General features: G+C 52.1%; 1 protein-coding gene across 1 annotated transcript in view; it reads left to right on the top strand.

Moving 5' to 3' along the window:
* The window catches only part of FAT2 (FAT atypical cadherin 2), a 44771-nt gene extending 31473 nt beyond the window's left edge, over window positions 1-13298 (top strand). Inside the window, exons 18-23 of the mRNA XM_041481909.1 lie at window positions 887-1694; window positions 2457-2602; window positions 5741-6182; window positions 8614-8767; window positions 10448-11040; window positions 11812-13298. Of these exons, the coding sequence (XP_041337843.1) occupies window positions 887-1694; window positions 2457-2602; window positions 5741-6182; window positions 8614-8767; window positions 10448-11040; window positions 11812-12344 (2676 nt within the window). The 3' untranslated portion in view covers window positions 12345-13298. The remainder of the gene's footprint in view (window positions 1-886; window positions 1695-2456; window positions 2603-5740; window positions 6183-8613; window positions 8768-10447; window positions 11041-11811) is intronic.
* Window positions 13299-14502: the final 1204 nt, after the last annotated feature.

Genomic DNA, 14502 nt, shown 5'->3' with positions numbered 1-14502 from the left:
CACGAACAATACTCTGTCAGCAGTTTCCTTAGACAGATGCTTTCCCCATAATCATTCTAGTGAATTCCAATTTAAAGTGAGACCTGGATCTGGTCCTACAAGCTTTCTCTAATTATCCTTGTCATTTAAGAAGTGGTTTCAGTTCCTCTTCAAAAAGGATTTCTACTGTTGCAGAATGAATTCATTATTTTTCCACATTATCAGTAGGGATAGTCCATTACAAACAAAAGGATAATAACATGTAAAGTACATACTTCTTCAGTAATGGCAATTGTTGTAAAGCTGAGTACTATTATATTACAAACCTCAACCTCTAACTGCTTAGCATTAGGGAGAAATTTATCCCATAATCTGATTATTCGCATTTTTCTGTTTGAGGTTCCTTGACTCAATGCTAGACAGACATTGTCAGAGGTGGGACAGGGGCTTACACAGCCTGGAGGGTGAGTGAGTGTGTTGATGTACGTAACTGCTTTACATCTCCCTACACTCAGTTTCATGTGGAACCACAAAGATTGGCAACATCACAAAAAATTATTAACCCTCAGGAATTCAGAGCCACTCAGAGGTGCCTCAGCTGAATGTACAGGGAAGTGAGCGTGACCCCACCACTAGCAGAAGGCCTCAATCAGTCTCCAAGGCCTCATCAGTCTCCTCCATCCTTCCCTAAGGAAGGGATGCTGCCCTTTTCCCTAGGGCCTTCTCCAGGCAGAGCTCCAACACTGCTGCCAGTTTTTCCCATTCCTTCTTCACTCCCAGCCTGCTGCCTGAGAGCTTCCACTCTCTGCTCCCTGAAAGGCACTCTCCTTTGAAGACCTCACCAGTCAGCTGAGGTGACAGTAAGTCCGCGTGTGGCTGTAACAGATCCCTCTCTTTTCCTTGCCAGGTCTCCGACAGCGGCATCCCTCCCCTCTCCTCGTCTGCATTTATAAATATCCAAGTGACTGAGCAGAGCCAATACGCCCCCTCAGCCCTTCCCCTGGAAATATTCATCACCACCAACGAGGAGGCCTTCCGAGGTGGCGTTCTGGGCAAGATCCATGCCACGGACCGGGACCCCCACGACACGCTGGTGTACACTCTGGCGGCACAGGTGCCCAAGGAGGGGCTCTTCTCTGTCGGGGCTGCAGATGGGAAGATCATTGCTGGGGGCAAGCTCCCCCATGGCCATTACCTTCTGAATGTGACAGTGAGTGATGGAACATTCACAGCCACCACGAGCGTCAGCGTCCACGTGTGGTGCTTCACGCAGGAGGCCTTGGACAAGGCCGTGGTGCTGCACTTCCGACACCTCTCCCCCGAGGAGTTTGTGGGGGACCACTGGCGCAACCTGCAGAGATTTCTGGGGAACATCCTTGTCACCCGGCGCCAGAACATCCACATGGCCAGCCTGCAGCCTGCAGCTGCCTCTGATGGAGTGGATCTGCTCCTGGCTGTTGGAGAGCCACACGGCTCCTTGTACGAGCCGCGGGTGCTGGCCAGCAAGCTCACTGGGTCAGCTGGGGAGATGGACCAGCTCGTCGGGCTCCGGATGAAGAAAGCGATCCATGTGCCCTGTCACGGGTCAGACTGTGCCCACCGTGTCTGCAGGGAGACCATCCAGCTGGACCCAGGCATGATGTCCACGTACAGCACTGCCCGGCTCAGCGTCCTCACCCCACGGCACAGCCTGGAGCAGATCTGCTCGTGCAATGGTGAGCAATCCTTTCTGGCAGCATCTGACCCTATAAACCTGGGCATGTTGTGTTTTCTCTCAGAAAACACAACATAGAGCATCTGGATTTTCCATGGAATTTTGTTGCCCAGTGACCAACAGTTCTGCCCACAACTTCAAAGACTTTAGAATCTGAAAGTTTCATACAGTCCGTTTTTTAAAATTGATCTCCTGTAGCATTTAATAACAGCAACATCTGTCTCTCTGATTGAGGAAAGTCGCTCATACTTAGCAGGAAATGAAGGTCAGTGATCAGAATTTTTTATCTGTGATCTCATGTGTTGATCCTGGACCTGGCAGAGCACAGAATAACTGATAAATTTGAGGAAAGCCAAATAAAGTATATTTGTTACACTGGCTCTAGGATACTTCAAGAAATAATTGGAGGGAGCAAGGATTAGTAACACTAGGGAAGGAATGTAAGGGGATACCACAGAGTAGTATAAAAACGTACTAAGGATGGAGAAATTCAAGGGTGTTGTAGACCACACTGAGGGCACTTTGAAGGACAGAAATAGCCAGGCTGATATTTCAGAGTTGCTTCACAGTTGAGTGCATAGAAGAAATACTGGGAGTTCCTGGTGAGGCTGTGGGAGTTGCAGTGTAGGGATCCATGGGTTGCTGTGGATAGAACTGCTCCTGGACAGCTGTGGCATGAGGCTAGCAAAAGAGGCGAGGCTTAATACAGTCCATAGCCTCAAAGTGCCACAGAGATGAGACCTTTCTTTCATTTTCCTTTCAGGAACGGCTGTGAGGTTTGGGGGCCACAGCTACATTTGGTACCAGCACTCCCAGGTTGGCTCCTGGCACATGCACTTTCGCCTCAAGACCCACCAGCATCACGCAGTCGTGTTCCACGCCAACGGGACTGACCACGCCACTCTGGAGGTGGGTTTGGCAGTGCAGGGGGATTTCTCTCCACAGCTACAAAAGTTTTACTCTGTCGGGGAAGGGAATCACAGAAAGAATATGCAAAAATATGTACCCTTAGTAATTGGTGAAATACAAGACTTGGAAAGACCAAATGAGAGCCAAGCACAGTTTGGCAATTGCTGCAACCACAATGGGAAATCATCCTCTGTACATGTAAGTGCATGTGTTGGTCTCTTGTGTGACTTCTGGTGAAGTCATAAGACACCCATAGCAGGTCTACATCACTTTCATTCTTGTTTCTTCATTCCTCTCTTGCATCTCACCTCTCAGGACAAAGAATTTATCAGGTGGAGTTGTCCACAAACCAATTTGTTTCTACTTCAGCAAAGGGCAAACTTTCTCCCATAGCTCAGATTAAAGGTCCTTTACAATAATGGACAGAACAAACCAGTTTGTTTCTACTTCAGCAAAGGGCAAACTTTCTCCCGTAGCTCAGATTAAAGACAGAACAGGAATCCTAAATTCTATTTTACACATGCACCCTCCTCTTTTCAGCCACTTTCTTCAGATGGTTTCACTGTTTTAGACACCTGCAGAGACAGGAATATTTCATTCTGATTACTCTCCTCCCTTCAACTGAACACTGAACTTACCGAAGCATTCAAAGATCATCTCCCTATTCCACTTTGGCAACAGAAGGAAGGCAGCAGATGACTAAGGAAAGCTCTTTTATGTATTCCTCATCAACTGAATTCAGACTAAGATCACAGGGCATGCTTACCAGCTTACAGAGATTTATCCTTGAGATTTGTCCAACTGATCACGTTGAGATCTATACACTGCAACCTACCTGGAAGTGTTCATCCTGTCCTTGGATTTCCCCATCCCTTCTCATAGTTTCACAACCCCTTCTTCCTCTTGTTCCATCTTTCCACAGTTACAAAAGACGCACACAGACAGGGAGCTAGCCAACCCCCACGCACATGCCTTTTGCACATATTTCAAGCTCCTGCTGCCACAGCCATCACTCCTAAAGAGCAGGAGCAGAGAAATATCATCCATGTGTCCTGCACCCATCTCTGAGAGTGACATGAGACTGAACTGTAAAGGGCCAGTGAGAAAAACTTCTTATGAAGGGTCTCATGCTTTCTACCTCACCTCTGGGAAGGAGAGTCAAAGAGTTCATCAGAAGAAATCCAGCACTTTACGTGGTGCTTAGGAAGTTCAAGATGGCAAGAAACTCCACTGATCCAGGCCAGCACAGGGAGTCAAGAGAGAAAAGGCTCATTATTGGTGGAATTCAGTGAGCCCATGATCTCCTGTGCCCAAGCTTGTCTCCACAATCTTTTCAATAGGAAACATTCATAAACCCTCCTCCATAAAAGCACCTGTGAATCATTTATTTCCTGGATCACTTTATTAGCAATATCTTAGGGATAAAAAGGTTTCTAAACCACCTGGCCTGATAAAATTGAAGGACTCCCTCGAGATTTTAAACTTTGTAGACTCAAGTACTCCAGATAGGAGCCAAAACCTTGAAAGGACCATAAGTGATGGTTTGTAGTTTTGATTAAGAGGGTGAGCTCTCCCAAGATTATGAGTATCATCACTTTTCCAGTCTCTAAGCTCTCCTGATGTTCAGAATTAGGTTGCAGGAAGAGATTGGCAGACCAGGCAAGCTGGGAAAGGCTTGGCAGTGTGTCAGTTCTTGCTCCAGGGAATCGAGTTCTCAGCTGTCTCCCAGCCCCAGAAATTGATAAGCCAAATCTACAGACCCATCTGAAGAGAAATCATGTTCCTGCAGATGAAGTGAAGTGACAAAGTTCTCTGGTGTGCTTGCCAGTTGTGCAAAGGGATTTACACATGTGTTGCCCTGAGGCCCTTCCATGCCATGTGCCAGCTGCTTCTTGTTCTTTCTTCCTTCAGCAGTTGCTCTTTCCTCCCACTGGTATTTTTTATACCGTGGACTTCTCTAAGAGTTAGCTGTTGTCCTGCTCTGCTGCAGAGTAGCCCCTTCATATTGTGTGTGGTTTCTCTAGAGTCACTGTAGCCCATAATCATTCCTGCTGTCCTAACTCCTTCCAAGAACCAAACCCTCCTTGCTGTCTCTGATGTCCCCCAAGGACATCTCTCCTGCCTGGGATGAATTGATTGATGTTACACAGCAGGCTCTGCAGGTTTCCCACCAGCTCCTCATTCCATCTCTTTTCTCCTTTTCCGTAGGTTTCTGGCTTCTGTGAGACAGGTTTTATCAACAAAGCACTGTGGAGATAAAGGTGAAAAAGGGGTTTAACCCTGACTTCACCCTGAAACAACACAACTAACTTTTCCTTTCTCTATCCTACATGACTTTTAAAGATTAATATTGGGCCAGAAATAGGAATTTCTCAGTCCCAATTTAATGCAGAGGATGTTGGTGTGGTTCACTTTTAGCAGCTCAGTTCCTTGCCTCTCTCCAGTCTGGTGGAGATCAAGGATTGGATTGCAGCACATATCAGTAACTTTGGCCTGGTTTTCTAGATGGGTACAACAGTAATTCCTTTCTCTGCCTCCCAAATTTTCTTTTTTCCTCCAGAGAAAGCTGCCAGTGCTTCTCCTCAATAAGATTCTTTCACCACCCTCACCCCTGCCAAAGGGGCAACTGCTCCAGCGCCTTCCCCACCATTAATAGTGAGACAGTGAGAACAGAACAAAAGCCATGTGGCCCAGAACAGGAGTCCATCTGTGACTGATGATGCACTTATGGATAGTCTGAGTGCCAGGCTCTGATCAGGCTCAGGAAGGTGGGAGAAAGGGCAAGCAGCTGCAGCAGTAGCTGTATGATCCCATGGCTCTATTACATGGAAAGATGGGCTTCCCTCCTTGCATGCTGGTCAAAGGCTGCCAGGCAGGACCACACGTGAAATTGTGCCAGAGAGATGAAGGTGTTTTGCAAAATAAAGGAGTTTCAGTCACTTAATTGATCCAGGCATAGGTTAAAAAAGGTGAAAGGGGCTGCATTTGGTACTTCTTGGAAGCGGAAAATTGGGAGTAATCTCAACTGTCAATGTGAAGGCCAGGAGAGAGGGGAACAAGCAGCAGGAGAAATGCTGAAACCCTTCAGAAACAGCAGCCACCTGTGTCACAGCTACCTGTGACTTCTGTGTTTTACAGGTGGTTAATGGAGTGCCTCACCTCAGCTACAGCTGCCAGGGGAGCTCCTCTGGGAACCTCTCCTCCTCACGCTTCGTGAGCGACGGCGAGTGGCACTCGGTGTTCCTGGAGGTGAAGAACACTTCCGTCCGCCTGCTCGTCGACGGCCTGGGCAACGCCTCTCTGCAGCTGCCAGGCACCTGCAGTGGCTCCCAGGGCAGACGAGACCTGGTTTTTGGGGGCCTCCGGCAGTCGCTGCAGTCCCAGAGAGTCACACGGGGGTTCAGGGGCTGCCTGGACGTGGTTGCAGTCAACGGCAGAGAAGTGGTTCTCCTTCCCGGGAAAGGGCAGTCGAAGGAAGTCTTGGAGCAGGTGGGGATAAGGCAGTGCTGCTCCCCCACCGGTGCCTGCAGCAGCAACCCTTGCCTCAACAACGGGATGTGCTCCGAAACTCACGGAGGAGGTATGTGAACATCCCACACAGAGCTGCAGGAGAGCAGTGAGGGGGGGGAAAGAGCAGCAACTTTATTCACCCCTGTGGAGGTGCTGTTCCAGAGGGGAAGCAGAGATCCTCTGTCCCAGGGGACCTCAGGTGACTCAGTGCAGCAGCAGCTGCAGGGTGTGAGATCATCATCCTGGCTCTCACCAGTGGACCGTGGGCCCAGAGGGCAGGAAGGTGTTTCTAAGGAGTGTGCATGACATAGGAGAGCAGAGTGTTGCCAAAAAACTCGAATGCATATAGAGATTCCACCCACCCCTCTGCATCCTTTTTGCTTAAGGAGCTGTTAACAAGGCTGAAATAGGGCAAGATGGGATCATGTGGTGATGGTATCTGGGCAGAAACAAGCCAAGGTCTTGGTCTCTTCCCACTGCAATGAGCGACTCCCCAGGGCTATGCAAAGGGATATGGGAAAACCGTAAGCTCAAATCCAAGAGTCCCAGGCTAACGTGGGGTGCACACACCCAAAAGAGGTTTGATACAGGCTCTGCCCCAGGCAGTGTCCCTGCTGCCCCGTTCCTGCCATCAGAGGGGCTCCTTGCAGTGAGCTGTATCACACGGACAGGGGCTATGTATGAGCAGAGGAGCTGCTCCCAGTGATGTCCACCCGTGTGTCACTGCCCTACAACTGGCTGTAGCTGCCAGCACCGCAGGGCTGCACCCCATAACACCCCATCTGTGAGATGGTAGGTACTGCCTGTGCCTCAGCCCCTCCGAGGGGCAGTGGGGCACTTCCCACGCTGCTGTGTGGGGCAGAAGCTGCTCCTGCAGCTCTTTGGGGCCCTTGCCAAAGCACACCCTGCCTGGCGAGCAAGTGAGGACAGAGGAGGCACCACCTTCTCCTGCCCTGCCCGCTGCCTCTGGGAACAAGATTCCCAGCCCTGTCGACTCAGCAGCTGCCTGCTTCAGGTGAACTTGTTTGACATCAGGTGTAAATGTACAGAACAGTTAGTCTGGCTGGCACTCACACCTCAGCCTTCAGACCCTCTGCACAGAAAACCTCTCTGGCTGGGCTGGAAGGGGCTCAAAACCCAGGAGGGAAAAACACATCTCTGGTCTAAGTCAAGGCATCCCCTGCTTTCATTGCAGAGAGAATACAGTGGGAGGGGGAGGTGAAAAATCACTCCCTCAGTAATAACCTAATGATCATCCAGCACCCTTCCCTAGTTTCCTTCCAGGATGAAGAACAGTGTCTCCTGCAGATGGCCCAGCTGACCAGGAAAGAGCCTGTGGGCCATGGCCCCAGGCAGGGCACTGCTGCAGGGAAGGATTGCCCCAGAGTGTTTATTTGTGAGGTTATCCTGGTTCCCTGGGTGCCATGGGCCCCGTCCTGGGGACCCTGGGCAGGCAGCACGAGTTCATGCGGAGCTGTGCCCAGGGATCTCAGGCGTGGGATTCCAGCACAGGCAGGGACTCGTCTGTGGGAGCCAGCCTGGGGAACCACGTGGCCGTGTGAGAACACAGCTGTGGGGAGAGGACCCAGGCCAGCCCAGCACCACCCCAGGACCGCAAACACAAGTGAGCCCCACATCCAGGACATGTGTTTGCGCACACACAGCCCTGTGGGCAATGTCCAGCACCTGCTGCACCAGTGGCAGCACGTCCTTCTGGTACAGCCCCTGACACACATGTGGGAACAGGCCCAGATTGTTTGCCCCGTGCTCTAAAGGAGGGTTGTTCAGCTTGTGGATGAGTAGCAAAGACTTTTCAAGTCTTTTGCAAGTGCTGCAAGGTGGAAACTGAATTCCCTGCACAGCAGCACCAGCCAGGTGACGAGCAGGAGCTCAGCACAGCCAGGGACATTGCCGTGCTTAGGACTATGCTAAACAGCACCCAAAAGCACAAACAGCAGGAGCCCCCTGCGAATCCCTGGCTGTGCTGGGTTTCTCTCTCTCTGTGAGCAGACTCTCCTGCAAGCAGAGAAACTCGGCATGTTGAGACAGGCACTTCATACCACGAGAACTCGCAGGACCGAAGACTCCTGAGAACAACAAATTACAGGGGATTGCACTGAACAGAGTCAGAAACTGTGAATCAGCCAGCCAAGTTCCCCTTCCTTTATCCCAGATTTGTCCCTCATCTTCTCCATGGAAGAAAGCTATGCCCTGATCTGTGTCAGGAGAGGACGGGCTTGACTTGTTGCTCAAACAGCTCCCTAGTGTCACTCTGTTGCTCCAGAGTGGCCACCCAGCCTCCAGCAACCATGGCAGGTCCTGTAATGAACCCCCAGGCCTCCAGGGATGGCCTGGGTGTCCCACAGCATCTGCTGCAGCAGCAAATTCCTGCGCTTGGGTAGCTGTGCGAGCCCACTGTGGGGGCCATCAGCACCAGGCTCTGCTCCTCTCTGTTCTTGCCCATTTTTCCACAAGGGTATGTTCACTCTCATCCTCTCCAGGTTACACCTGCATCTGCCCCGGGCTGTTCTCTGGTGAGCACTGTGAGCTTGGAGACAGTCCCTGCGAGTCCAAGCCCTGCCTGCACGGGGGAACCTGCACCCTCTCGGCCACCGGCTACTCCTGCCACTGCCCTGACTGGTACCTGGGCGAAAGGTGAGGCTTGGGGGGGCTTTGGGACAGGTGACATGCCATGAGGGGCTGAAAACATGAGCATTGCACGTTTCTGGAGCTCACCAGATCCACACGCTCTGGGATTAATTGCAAACTGCAGGCAGCTGAACATTGCAGCCGGGAGGTGCTGGAGGGCAGAGCTGAGCAGAACAGGACACAAATAACTCTGCCATCGTGTGGCCACTGCCCCTCTGAGCAGGAGGGAAAACAGAAACATCTCCTCTGCTTACAGATGCTTTGGTGCCTGCAGGTGCTGTGGGGCAGTGCAGAGACTCTCCATGATGGGACACAGTGCTGCTGGCACACACTGCAGCTCCCTGTGACAGCAGCTGAGTTCAGCAGAAATGGGAACACCTTGGCTCTGGTGGGGGGAGCTCAGCTGTGATGGGGGGCCTGGCAGCAGGGTACAGGCAGACACTGCCCTGGTTGGCAGGAGGGTGCCCTGAGGCTGGGGGAACCTGCCTGGCAGAGCTGGGAGGTGCCCCCTGCTCCAGTAGCCTAAGCACCCACCCTGCAGGGTGCTAAAGAGATTGCTTCTATCTGGGACCAGCTCTGTGGAGTTCATGCAAAAGAAATCTCTGTCCCAGCTTGCAGCTGTGGTTCATCCAATTCAAATCCCAGCTCAAGACAGTGGGCATTACCACCCCAGCCCAACAGCCCCTCCAAGACCCTCACCTTGCCTCCAGCCCAGCCTGGTTAGAGATTCCCAGCACAGGCTCAAACAGCATCACACCCAGTTCATCCTTCTGCCTTGCCCATTTAGCCAGGATGGACACTGGTCCTGTGGGTCAAGGCAAAGGCAGAAATTATCTCTTCAGCTCTTGGAATAAAAGCCTGTATCTGAGCATTAGGTGGCAGTGTAATACCTGACATCAGCCAGAGCCTGTGGGTGCATGTCACACACACCAGCTCACCCATCCTAAACCACTGACTACAACAAGGGCAGTGCAAACCTCACTGAGTTTGTTCAGTAATGAGAACAAAAAAAGGGAAAAAAAGTCACTAAAGCACTGTCTATTCCCCCAAGCATTGGGAGGTCATTGATGTTGGAAGGAAAGGTCCCCTGTACTGTTGGCAAACATTTAGATAGTGTGTAGGGTAGAGCAGGACAGAGAATCAGAAATTTCATCTGAGTTCTACAGATGCTCCATAAAATGTCAAAAAGCCTCTCCAGCAAGGGTGTCCATTCACCCCCTCACGGGGTAGGGTGTCCATTCACCAGCTCACGGGGTAGTCTTTTCCCAAATGTTTGCTGCAACCTGCAGACATCCACAGACCATCCAGGGGCTCCACAGAGCTTGGAGGACATGGGAGGCTTCATAAAAGGTTAACACACATCACACTGACCCTGGGCTCCCTGATTTTACAGGATGGGAGCATCTCTCTATGCAGTGTTAGCCCTAGAATTCCAAACACTCCTCTGAGGCAGAAAGCCCCCAACTGAAAAATAGGACCACCCTGTATAACCCTGTATAATATGGTCTCTTGAAAAGCATCATTTAATACTCGAGGATTCTCTGCCAGGATAAGCAGCTAGCAAGAATCCAGCGAGGGAGGGAGAGCAGACCAGGACAGAGCATCCTTGGTGGTGTAAGCCAGGACAAGGCAGTTCTGGTGCATCCCAGGCTGACAGGGCTTGTTTCCATCCCTTTCTCCCCACAGGTGTGAGAAGCTGGCAGAGGAGTGCCAAGACAACCCGTGCCACAACGCCGGGCGCTGCGTGAGCAGCCAGGGCTCCGTGTACTGCATCTGCCCGTCGGATTACCAGGGGGACTACTGCACCCAGCCCATCATCACCCCCGCCATCGTGCCCACGCAGTGGGCGCTGGGCCCCGAGGAGATCGCGGAGATCGCGGCCGGCGTGCTGGGGGCGGCCATCCTGGCCGCGGCCTTCGTGCTCGTCCGCAAGCGCTGCCGCCACCGCGCCAAGGCGCACAAGCCGGTGGCCCGCGAGGACCCCGACCTGCTCTCCAAGAGCGAGTTCTCCAAGAGCGTGGGCGTGGGCACCCAGCCCGTGCCCCCCATCGAGCTCAACATCCTCAGCGACGCGGCGCACAACAACCTGGACCGGGCCACGCCGGAGCAGCGCAAAGCCACCGGCACCCCGGAGTTTGTCACCTTCAACTCGGCCAACGCCCCGAAGCACCGGGGCACCATCGTGTGCAGCGTGGCCCCCAACCTGCCCCCCGCTGCACCCCCGTCCAACTCCGACAACGAGTCCTTCATCAAGTGCACCTGGGCCAGGGAGGAGATGGGTCAGTAGCCACAGCTTTTTCTTGTTCTTACACATCCCTCTGTCCCTTGGGAAGTGGATCTGAGGTTTGCAAACGGGGGGAAAATGGTGTTGGCCAAAGCAGGGGCAAATGCTGCCCCAGCCCTGCTGTAGGGCCTTCGTTGGCTCTTTCCTCCTGGCTCACCACTACATCCCAGTTTTCTGCTGTAACCTGCTTGGTTTTGTACACAATCAACAGGGAAACCATTAATGCACAGCAGGCTATGATCCTGGGCCAAAAAAGCCTGCAAAAGAGAAAAATTGGAAAAAAAAGTAAGATCCTAAAAGTCAGTAGGAGTGTAGTGAAGACATTTGCACCAGTGCTTCTGGGCAGAGGGATGACATTCTCAGGGAAACATCTTGAATGGCTCTGGACAGCAAGGTTACCCCATGCAGGAGTTCGTCACAAGAGTAACTGCAGGGAAAGGGAGAGATCCAGGGCGTCACTGCCCCAGACCCTTCATAGCATGAGTTTCTTGCATCCAATCATAATGATGAAGTGTGTCTTTTGGGTGCTGGAGTAGTGGTTATCTGTAGGCTGAAGGGGACTCTGCATCAGCACAGCCAGGGGTGATCTCAGGTCCCCACAATTCCCCAATTAGCAGCTACACCTCCTTTATCCCTTCATCTCCCCTCCTCCCTAGTCTGCCACATCTCCTACAGGCTCAGCGCCTACAGAGGGAATTGGCAGGAGGGCAAGAGAGAGGCAACAACCACTAGAGCTGCAGCTAACAGGGCTTTTCTTTTGTTCCAGTCTACCCAGCAGAAACTACCTACTGGCCGCCCCGGTACATGTCCTCAGATGTCCAGGAGTATTCCCACTACGAGATCATCCAAGGCCTCCCTGCCTCCTCCTCTCACCCTCCTCTCCCGCCGCCGCCCCCTCCCCCTGCAGACACGGAGCCGGTCGCTCTGTACGGGGGCTTCCCCTTCCCGCTGGACCAGAGCAACAAGCGAGCCCCCATCCCACCCCGCTACAGCAACCAGAACCTGGAGGACTTCCTGCCGCTGGGCCCCGTGGACATGGGAGCATCCCAGTGCCAGAACGAGTACACGGCCATCAGCTACTACCCAGCACAGCTGGTGCAGGGCGAGGGGGTCCCGTTCCAGCCCGAGCCGGGCTACAAGAGGGTCAGCATGCGCCTGAGCGTGGCCCAGCCCTCCTACGCCGACTGCGAGCTGGGCCACCAGCCCAGCATCCGAGCCCAGCCCCTGCCACCCCCCAACTACGAGGGCTCCGACATGGTGGAGAGTGACTACGGGAGCTGCGAGGAGGTGATGTTCTAGCAGGGCTTGCTCGTGGGACGAGGAGAGAAGCACATTTCCATGCAGAACAGAGTGCAGGGGGCTAGCACATGCTGCTGAAGGGAGGCTTGTGTGTGTCCCTCTCAGCTTGCAGCGTCCTCCCCTGCATGGCTGGGTTGTAATTTTGGCTGGATCTTTCCCCTCGCTGCCATCCACGGTGCTCCTGCTGCAAATGGAGGGGAAATGCTCCAGCCACTGCTGGGACATGGAGGATGCTCCTGGGATGCCAATTACTAACCTGCCTCCTCACCAAGGGGACTGCCTCCGACACCATGTAGGACCACAGCATGCTACCTCCTCCCACCCCAGGCTTCCTGGCCACAGGGAGGATGAGGAGGAGGAGGAAGGCAAGTACTGCAGGCATGGCAGCAGTCATGGTGGAGAAAGGTGTGGAAGGATTAGCAATGCACAGCCTGGCAGTGCCCCTTGTGGGATACAGAGGCTCCCTGTCCCAGCTCTGGCTCCAAGGGCTTGCATCAAGCCAACAGTTTGTTCGTGGAGTGGATCAGCTGGTGCAAACCCTCTTCATGTCTGCTCCCTGACACTGGGAGAGAGAAGAGGGAATGTAGCTGGTCCCACCAGCACATCCCTGACTGGCTAACAGAAGTCCAAGGGAAAAAAAAAAAGAAAAAAAAAAAAAGAGTCAATTTCTGTAGAAAAACCAAGCAACAGGGTTTGTTACAGCAGGAACCACCCACAGACTCGAACCAGACTGCCCAGCTGGGCTGTGTGCACACAAGTAAGGGGGACCCTGCCCCGAGGATTGTGTGCACAGCCTTGTCCCCGTGGCTGTCACAGTCCCACACTGATGCAGCTGCACACCCCGTGCTGTATCCCAGAAAGACTGGCCAGCACTGCCTGGAATCTCTGACCAGAGAGGGGCACCGAGGCTACTGAGCATGGGTTTGCCTGTTTGTCCTTGTGCTTGGACATGTATTGTTTCTTCGTGAGAGGTTTTCTTTGGTTGGTTGTTTGATGTAACTTTTTTTGTTGTTGAATTTTTTGAAAGTATTAAAAGAGTTTGGATTTTTTTTTACTATTATGATTTTATTCAGTATCTCAGGGATTCTCTTGTAAAGAAATAGGACATCCTTGCCTAGCTTCAGCCAAGGAAATAACAGCTTATTTTGGGCATCAAAAGCTTTCAGAGAAGTACCAAGACAGCAAGTTAAACATTTTTTTGAGGATCCTGTAAGGGCCAGAGGGATGAGGCAGACAGACCCACAGTACTCTGTCTTGCTTAGGGAAACCATGAGCCTCCTGTATCTCTTAGCTCAGGAGTAAAGGGATTGAAAGGACCCAGTTTGAAGCCTTTGATTTGCATCCCAAACAAACACCACCTGTTTTACCTCTCAAAGCTCTCATGCACTTCCACAAAACTTTATCACCAGCTCTGCTCAGCAGAAAGCACTCCCAGCCTAGATTAGACGTATTTTATCTAGTTGGTTTTATTCTGCTTGGTAAATCCCTCTGAACATCATCCTAAAATAATGCTTGTCCTTTGAGGACATTTAATTTTGAGGTGTCTCAGCAACAGGCACACTTTTGCCCATAGGGAAAACACAAATTGTTCTTCCCAGCAGCAGAAGCAGCACAAATAACAGTGATATTTTTCTTCAGACTTTTTAACTCCCCAGGGTTGCTTTGGCCAGTGGTCACAACACAGGGAAGGGCAAAGGCAACTTGAGATGAAGCTCCTTAAGTGACACCTGGGAAGGAGCAGCCTCAGTAAAACCATTTCATGGGATGGGGACAGCCCTGCAATGCTCAACCCTAAGAAAGAATGGCTGTGGATCCCACCACGGTGACTCTGCAGAGTCAGGAATACCCTGAGGCACCAGGAGTGCCTGTGCTCAGCCATCCCTCCTGCCCTGTCATTCAGGTGACCTCAGATCCACAGTTCCCATCAGCCTGCAAAAGCCTCCTAGTTTAAGCAAAAAAAATCTGCCAGAGTTTCTAAAGATGAACTTTTTATAGCACTGATTTCCCAACAGCCCTGTAATGACACACTGCAATGGCATGAATTATTCAGCAGTGAGGATAAGCCGAGCTGCAGCAGTGCTGGCAGCCTCCCAGTGTGGGCTGACTTTTGCTCCTTTGATCTCTAGGGCGGATCTGCAGCAGCTCAGCATCCCCCATC

Source organism: Pyrgilauda ruficollis, unplaced genomic scaffold (genome assembly GCF_017590135.1).
Source record: "Pyrgilauda ruficollis isolate IOZ18807 unplaced genomic scaffold, ASM1759013v1 scaffold57, whole genome shotgun sequence".
NCBI classification, from domain to species: Eukaryota; Metazoa; Chordata; class Aves; order Passeriformes; family Passeridae; genus Pyrgilauda; species Pyrgilauda ruficollis.
Note: the sequence above shows the minus strand (reverse complement) of the source record. Positions and strands in the feature narration are given on the sequence as shown.